We start from the raw sequence: 9,128 nt of genomic DNA, 5'->3' as shown, positions 1-9,128 counted from the left end.
AATTAGAGGCAACTGGGATAAAAACGGCACTGACTATTGAATCACATATCCCATCCCACAGAAACTGCTCTATAGACTCAAACAGAACCATATGTTGCACTGGCAACATATGATTTTGTTTGACACTACCCCACCGTGAACATGTTAAAATTAAGAAATATATATATAGTGAATGTGTTTCAGATATTATGAAATTCGGTTGAAGAGAATTAGCATTTCAACTCAATTGTTGAAATGAGAGCCAACTCAACTGTCGGCTTGCTTTTATCTTTGGGTCTCGCGATCTTTTGTTAATGCAGCAACAATCATATGCACGTCTTCATAGCTGCTCTATCTCTACTGGACTACGATTTCTGTCTGTTTAGCCCTCTGCTTTCACTTCATTAGTCATTGGTGAAGGATTGTTCATTACGTATCTCAAATCTTCAAAATTACTGATAATTTTTGCTTCAAATAATGAGAAAGAAGATGACACTATTTGAGTAGATGACTTTCACGATGCACACAAGAAAACCGCTCTCGAGGCCGGAAGTAGTGATGGCGAATAGAAGCTTCTTGGCAAGTCATACCCGTTTTCAGTTTTTGTTATTCTTACGTGACACTTCTATGGAGTCCAAGGACTCATCTCAGGTAAGTACCCCACTCTGCCTCTGTCTTTTTTCTGAAAACTTTACATTCCGAAAATCCCTGCATATATCTTGCACACTAAGATTTTTTTGCTTTAATTGTGTGGAAAAATTCAAGTTATATTCGGGTAAATACGGTAATTTTGTTAGCTTTCAAATTCTTAAAAGCGGATCGTTGGATTTATAAAACGCACAAAAGAGTGCAATATAGCAGATACAGGAAGCTCTAAGCAACAATAAAATGCTGATATTGTATCCCTCTCATTCATGATAAATTAATTAAATTAAGTAAAAATTTATAGTATCTTTATAAATTTTGTTCTATTAAAAATAAATTTTTTTTTTGTTTACATGTACATCTAAATTCAAATAAAATAGACATTTACAAAGAAATATACTTTACTGTTTATTATTTTTATTTTGATAAGGAGGTACCTGATAATAATGAAAATTTAAGAAGGGGTACACAGATATTTAAAGTTTGAGAAACACTGTCATATATCATAAATATATGTGACCGAATTGCTCTTTTTTATTTTTTTTTATTATTTTTTTAAGTACCTTAGTTTGCAGATATTATTTTTGACTTTTATTGATATATTTTAATCACTATTTAAAATTACACTGAAATTAAATCCAGTTTTTTTGGATTTTTTTGAAGTCAAAGACTATAATTAGAGAGTCACCGAACTGCGTTTTCTCTTGCCGAATGACAATGTGTCATGATAGCGTCTTCTGATTAATTTATAAAACCTTTGATATTGAATCCAACTCTCGAAAAATGACGAATTTCTTATCTTGATTACGATTTCTGCACAAAATCCTTAAATTTGAGATGTTTTACAATTAAAAAAAGAACATGCGAACAGAACGAAATACGAGTTTATTGCACGACATATTTATCCGATGAAGAAAAGTAAATGACTGTTTTTCGAATCCAACAATGCACGAATTAATTGCAGTGATTTCAAATTGTTCAATGTAATCTGCTTAGATGAGCAACTACAATCGCTGCTGAAATCAGCTGAGCATAAGTGAAGAAACAGTGTCACTGTGGGATTGTTTGCTGCCCAAATAGTCTGAACGCGGTAGGACGGATTTTCATCTCAGTAGTAGGCAGAGAATACTGATGCCCTTTCCAATGAACCCAGTCGATTCCACGAGCAGAGCCTGTGTAATTTCCTTTTAAATTAAATCCATTCAGATTGGAATCGTGACAATTATAGTACCACCAAGCTCCACGATATGCTTGAGCACAGTGCTTTTCAGCTAAGTCATTGTCTTTATCTTTAGTAGAGAACTTCATCCCGTTATGTGCAGAGAGAGAATCACCTGCGGGCAAGAAATACATTTGAATGAATGATAGAATAGAAGAATTAGGAACAGCTCAAGCACAACGCTAGTTATATTGGTATCACAGCAAGCTCTTCTTTACATTGACTTTTTTATAACTTAATTCTATAACAATCCATGTAAACGTTTGCTTAATTGTCCGGTTTTAATTTCTAGACGTTTAGTTATATTTTCACGGATTTCCGCAAGTAATTGCTAGGAGTACTTAATTTAGTCTATTTATATTTGTCTGTGAGCTGAGTTGCAAAAAATAATAATTTAGCTGTATACTGTGAGATCCTGAAATTTGTTTTAATTGTTGAGAAAATAGCGTTGATGTGCATTTTTAAAGGGTGTTAACCTTATAATGGTTGAGACGTATCCGTTATGCTCAATACTCATTGACGCTCTCAATAATCTCCTGAGACTTATTCCCAATGGTGAGATGTCTATGAGCTTAAAAAAGGGATCATTTGCAGGCTTTGTTAAAGGAAAAGAAAAAGAGAAAACAAGAGAAAGTAAAACATAAAAGGAGGTAAGAAAAAGGATAGAGTCATGTGTCACTCACACCTAAATGAAGTAGAAAGCCTTGAAGAGTATGGAAAGGATATGACATCCGAATTAGAGAGGTAACAGAAAACATAAGGCGTAGATTACTGAGAAGACCTGTATATACACACCGATAAAATGAGTAGAAAGCCAAGATTAATAGCAAGAATTTCTCCACCATGAAAAATGTCTAGAAATGGAATGGGGAAGTTGTGAATGGGGATTGAAGCTGTTGAAATTAACGGATACCAAACGTTGATGGTCATCTCCATTAACTTTTGAGATTAATGAAATGAAAAAAAAAAGAACTTAGAGTTTGATTACACGGATTGAGATAGAACAATGGTGATAAGAGATCGGCTTCAACTTTTAGCTGAAGATCTTAGAGATTATTTTTATGTTCTTTTTTATGTGTTCTGTAAACCTCAGTGATCACATGGTTATATTGATTTCTTATTGGTTATTTAAACATAGACATATTTTATAAAGCAACAATAAGCGATAGAAGGTTCTTTTCATTAAATATTTAGCTCCTTCACTTAGGTAATAAACCGTCATTCCATGAAAAAAATGTAACAAGCAAAAATAGAAAACTAATTTTGCATTTTGCGTTTTCATATTTACAAACTTACCAGCGTTTCCTACGTAGTCCCCAACATCAAGTGTATAGTTACCTTCCTCACTGTCGATCCAAAACCTGTCGTAGACGGCATATCTGGAATTACCCTCCATGTCTTGAAGATCAAATCTAATGGAGGTCTCAGTCTGCTCTGATAGTGCGTGAATCTTATCATTACCTATTAAAGGAACATTTATTTATCAATACTAAGTTTTTATTGATAGTTTTATACTTGAGTCTATGGTATGAGGTATATAAACTAAATCGCATTCTGTAATCCAATTCCATATTTATTGAACAGAAATATTTTTGGCGTAATATTATTGTTTCTATTCCTATAGCAAAAACGAAATGGAAAATAAACTCATATAATCCTTTATACAATCCCTGGAAAAAAGTAACCATTCATTGTTGTTATCATTACGACAACTGCAATGCATACCGTATATTTCTTGGAAAGTTTAAGATATAAACGTTTTAGCATGCAAGAAATGAAATAACTACTTTAAAGCATAAAAAGGTATATGAAGTATAAAAATAAAAGAAAATGTTTTGTATGATTCAAAGATGTAAATGTTAATTTAAAGAAAAGAAATCATTTGTTTTAGCAAAAAGTGTCCGATCAAGCTGACGGTTGGAAAAGAGTAAGCGATTGCTGAGGAAACAAACGTGTATCATTTCCCAACATGCAAATTTACAATTGTCTGTGTACGCGTGCACAGGCGATTTACAATTCTCTGTGCACGCGTAAAGCATAAACAAAACGTTCATAAGGAACAGAATAGTGATTGCCAAATCTGAATTCTATCTCCATTGTTAAAGGATGGATACTATGAAAGAATTGTCGAGCAATTTTAAAAGACAAAATGATTGAATATCTGAAAGATGGAATGTCTCAAAGACAAGTAGCTGGATTACTAAAATGTGCTCAAAGTACTATATGTGACATTCGGAAAAGATATCGTTCGACTAATAGAGTAAAAAGAATGCCTCTAAGCGGATGTCCACGTGCCACTTCATGCACACAGCACAGAAAACTGGCTAAACTTGCGAAAATATGAGACGTTCAACATCCAGTCAACTTAATGCTGGGCGTTCGAACTACAGAGTGAAAGAAAATGACTCCACAATCTAAAATCGGCTGAATTGTCAAGGATTTCACTTTTTCAAAGCATTTTTTTTCTTTTCTTTATTTTATATTTTTATTTCAAATACTTAAGCATCTTTTAATTTTATTTTCTGTAAGCATATAAATATTCTGGTCTTCTAAAATATAATTTATTGAAAGCTGATGCTTACAGTTTCTACAAAATGTGTCATCTCGACTTCGAGTTTATTCGAACCTTTTTTTTTTTTTAATTAGGCAGACCTTGGTTAAACATAAAAAGCTAAAAATTGTTAAATTTCACCAGAACTTCAGTTTGAATAAACTCGCATTGCACATTCATCAATAATAACCGGGGAATGATCAATAGTGTTCATGTTAATGATCTGAAGAATTTTTTTTCCCTGTACTATAATGAGAACAGAATCCTCGGGATCGAAGTTGCATTAGCTTCCTCTACTTAAAGATACAAGCACCGCCCTGATGTCCATATAGCTGACTTCTATTAATGCATTTGTTAAAGGTTTGACTATCCTGACAGGTTGTTTCAAACAGCCCGACACAACCTGAGGTAATTAATGCCACCGTTCCAAGACTTCGCTGGTAGAAGCGCAGACAAATCGGCACAGCTCACGGGTTTACTAATCTTCTCAGCAACCAGACGGGAACTAAAAATTCAAACCGCCAAAGTTAGAAAAACTTGGAACTGACGACCTTTTGGTATCAGTTCAATAATCTGCAAACTTATCAGTTACCCGGAAGAGTCACTATTTGGAATCTGGAAACCCCCATCCCTTCCTGAAACCTGAGCGCAACTTCTGGCTGGCACAAACAGAGTCAAGTACAACGGTGTACTTGACTCTGTCTTGAGTCAAGCATTCGCTAAGCGAAGCGACAGACAAACCATCCGGAGTATATTGGTATACTGTTCTTTGACAATGTTTGCTCAATTGCCAAAGTTCAAAAAAATGGTGAGTGACCTAAGAAGTTCACTCCTCGGGTAGCTCAAAAGCTGGATCTCTGATGGGTGCCACCCGATCACTGAACAAAACCTCAGCTGCCCAGCTACAGAAAAATCCAGCAACCTCACCCATCATCAGCAGTCAAAAACTCCCACTTTCTCTGTCAATCGGTCCAGATAATTTTCGCATGAGGCGTGTACATCGGGTCTAATTTCTGGCAAGAACGACTATTGAGCGTTACGTCCTGTTCTAGTCAGCAGAAAACAAGATGCAAAAACCCAGACGTAATACCAAACCATGATAAAAGCATAATTCAACATAACATTTGCTTATGCAGCGACGGTGTGATTGACCGAGTGGTTAGCATATGCGCACTCCAACTAAGAGGTTGCAGGCTCAATTTCCCCCATGGGCATGCATATTTGTGATTGTCCTACAAACTCTGTGTGGAAAGCTAATCTGCAACCCTACAACTTATTCTAGCAGAAGACTTCACTCCCAAAATCCGGTGAGGTACGAGAATGACTATACGGCGCTACGGACGTCCAATTAATATACCGATGTGTGTGTGTGTGTGTGTGTGTGTGTGTGTGTGTGTGTGTGTGTGTGTGTGTGTGTGTGTGTGTGTGTGTGTGTGTGTGTGTGTGTGTGTGTGTGTGTGTGCAACGACTGTTTGTTCTGATCGGCTTATTTTAAAGCCTGTCTCATAAATCAAATAAACACAAAACCTTGACGTTGATAAAAATATTAACTTTATCCTATTAATATGAGAAATACGCATGGAAACCTTTAATAAGCATTTATCACTACAATTCTACGAGCCTTTGAAGTATTTGTATTTACTTATTTCCTAAGAATGCTTGACTCATCTTTCGTTCATGTATTAGCTGAACGTATATATATATATATATACGTTATCCGAGGCCACACGCAACTCGGACAATAAGTGATTTGGAAATAATGCAATTAAATATAATTGAAACCATTAGTGAAGAGTTTCGGTAAACAAATTCGTTTGAGACTTTTCTTAAATACCGCAACAAAACCAAACAAATTTGACGTTAGGAAACGAAGTTCAAACAAATAGGATTAATTACCCCCTGGGTACTTTCCACATTGAAATGATATACTTACCTAACCAGAATTCTTGATCAAGCTCGCCAAAACCATTCTTGTAGTCTTCCCAGCCTTTGTAAAAGTAGGTTTCTTGTCTTCCAAAGTCTCCTCTTCTCTGAATCACCTATAAATATAAAACTGTTTTTTTTTTTGACATAAACAAAATATCAATATTATTGTTTGCGAGATATACTTTTGTATTATTTTGATTCCGTATCTGAAAGTAATCATTCTCATTCCATTCAAGCAACCTGATATCTCTCTTATATTATTATTACATAACACCTCCAGGGAGTCCAAAGACTCATCGAGGGAGGGTGCTTACTCTACAACTCTCCGTCTTCACCAATCGCAACTACCTTCATCTACTGCCGACCACCACCACCATTTTTTACAGACAATCACAAACATCCATGCCCAAGCGGGATTCGAACCCGCAGCATTTTGGCTGAAGAGTGGATACGCTAACCACTCGGCCAACCGGGGCGTGAAGAATACGAGGGTAGAGGGAAACTTTCCGAATTTCAGCAAAAACTGAAATCAAAATATATGAAGCTACATATTATGTGAAGCATGTTTTGAAATATATAAACCTTTAGAATATTTTTAAATAACTGTAATATTAAAAGTAATATGTTAATATGGGACTGTCCGATTCTTAGTGTTTATTTAAATAATTAATAAAAGAAATACTAACAGTCCATCCTCCTCCTTCAGTAGTCATATCACAATAGACGCTAATGCTGTCTTTTAGCAACCGACTATGTGGCCATATCTTGTATATTCCGTTGTTTCTGTGCCCTTCTTTAAATAAATCGGAACAATCTGTTGGCTTGCAGTTATAGCGTGGAACATCCACTGTAAAACAATGAACTTCATATATATATATATATATATATATATAAGCACAGAAAAATTAAAAATCAATAATAAACCTACCTGTGGAGAAAACCTTTCTCAGTGTCGTGCAGGCTTCTTCGACTTTTTCTTTCGAGCGAGCCACTTCGCAGTCCAGGTTTGTTCCAATTTTGCTTATTAACAACAATATAAATAACACGAAGAATGACTTCTTCATCCTCAAGATCTGTAAGAAAAACCACATCGAAATTACTTAATTTGTAAAAGGTTCACACGTAAGTTCTGTGTAAACCTTCGAAGTCGTAGTTGAAGAGAGAAAGACAAGTATATTGAAACTGACAGACTTTTAAAAATACGTTAATATGATTTTATGTATAATTAAAATTTTTTCTTAATGCACTTACCAGTTTCTCCTGTTGTTTGACTAGTTTTACATAAAGAAACCGTTTCCAATACTTTCGAACCTTGTTTATGTTTGATCGTTTCACGCCCAGATTGCTTTTTTTACTGGACTGTTGACAGAAAGAAATTACCCGTCAGATGTCAGATTTAGCTTTCATTGGAATCAAATCTGTTCTAATGAGTGCATTAGTTGAAAAGGATAAGCAGCATTAAATCACCACAGTTTTAGTGAGGTGAAGCTTCTTACAACATTTCTAAGAACAGCAAAATTTCTTGGAAATGGTACACTGTGTGTTTGCTCTAATGCGTAAAGCGATACGGCTATTTTCCTGTATTTAAATAACGCAATCAGTCTCTTGACATGAAATGACAGATATCTGGAAAATGTCGTATATCAGCATGTGACCGAAGTCAATGGGGGAAGGCATTTAACTGGTTCTACACTGTATCTTATTACTATATAGGAATAATATACGAAAAGATTAAATTTATATATAGCACTGATAAAAAGCACTGACTATATATATATATATATATATATATATATATATATATATATATATATATATATATATATATATATATATATATATATATATATATATATATATATATATATATATATATATATATATATATATATATATATATATATATATATATATATATTCATTTTTAATATTAACTGACTTAAAACCCGAGAATTATAACAAAATGAGATTTATTTGAAAACACAACATGTTTCGTCGAGATTGACTTCATCAGGGGTTAACAACATAGAAAGATATTAAAAGACACTGAAAATAACATTGAGTCACTCTAAAGCTATACAATTATAAAGTTATAATATTCGACTGTGAATTACAGTTATTTTGAACTTGAGCTATAGTCCGAGTTAAAGTTCTATTATTGTACACTTGTGCGTGTGTGGATATATATATATATATTATTATTTTATACATTTGAAAAAAATAGATTTAATGACTCCAAGACCGAGATAACATATAAAGATTTTAATGATAAATACTACTAGTTTCGGCATATAGCAGCCTTCTTCAGGTATTTATAAAGGAAAGGAATACTAATAAACATTGAATTATTTAAACAAACTGGAAATTACAGGTACAAATTGCCTCACATAATCGATACATAAAAACGTTGTATTTTTCAAGTTGTTCCAACTGGCGTGCCATTGTTTGTTACAATTGTGCGTGCAAGTTCACGTGAACGCCAATATTGAATAACTGCAGCATGGCTATCTGGGATGTTATAACTTAAATTATTATTTAAGTGGACCGGGTTCAGTAGGATTTCCCTTGATTCTACGATTTTCCTTTCAAACTCATCTTCGCAGCGAAAAATATTTTCTGATCTATTCCAGCATACAGAGTGGCTTTGTTGGTCATCATTAGGATTATTTGAAAAAAGAACATGACTAGATAACGCAGTTGCATGAGATCTTTTGTATGAGATGTCTCTCTTATGCTCTTCTATGCGTTGTTCAATAGATTTGTTAGTTTGACCAAAGTATGGGATATTTGGGATAAATAATGGAAATT

The 9,128-nt window shown here is 34.1% G+C and overlaps 1 protein-coding gene across 1 annotated transcript; it reads right to left on the bottom strand.

Annotated features, from left to right (window-relative positions):
- Positions 1 to 1,674: 1,674 nt before the first annotated feature.
- On the bottom strand, positions 1,675 to 7,615 carry LOC150103342 (techylectin-5A-like). Its single transcript, XM_090398452.1, has 6 exons — positions 7,572 to 7,615; positions 7,249 to 7,393; positions 7,007 to 7,167; positions 6,328 to 6,433; positions 3,140 to 3,304; positions 1,675 to 1,958 (listed from the first exon to the last, which is right to left on the bottom strand). The coding sequence occupies exons 2-6, from the start codon at positions 7,382 to 7,384 to the stop codon at positions 1,675 to 1,677; spliced, it is 852 nt and encodes a 283-aa protein (XP_090254578.1). The 5' UTR covers positions 7,385 to 7,393; positions 7,572 to 7,615.
- Positions 7,616 to 9,128: the final 1,513 nt, after the last annotated feature.

This window comes from Typopeltis vanoorti, chromosome 9, assembly GCF_054136105.1.
Source record: "Typopeltis vanoorti isolate ZY-2024b chromosome 9, IOZ_Tvanoo_1.0, whole genome shotgun sequence".
Lineage (NCBI taxonomy): Eukaryota > Metazoa > Arthropoda > Arachnida > Uropygi > Thelyphonidae > Typopeltis > Typopeltis vanoorti.
This window is presented reverse-complemented; position numbering and strand designations above follow the sequence as displayed.

What these genes read in the sequence shown, in the direction of transcription:
- LOC150103342 (XM_090398452.1), bottom strand. Translation starts at nt 7,384, where the DNA reads ATGAAGAAGTCATTCTTCGTGTTATTTATATTGTTGTTAATAAGCAAA. An exon ending in CTGAAGGAGGAGGATGGACT is followed by an intron (nt 6,434 to 7,006) that starts GTTAGTATTTCT and finishes TTATATTTATAG; the next exon opens with GTGATTCAGAGAAGAGGAGA. An exon ending in TGATCAAGAATTCTGGTTAG is followed by an intron (nt 3,305 to 6,327) that starts GTAAGTATATCA and finishes TTCCTTTAATAG; the next exon opens with GTAATGATAAGATTCACGCA.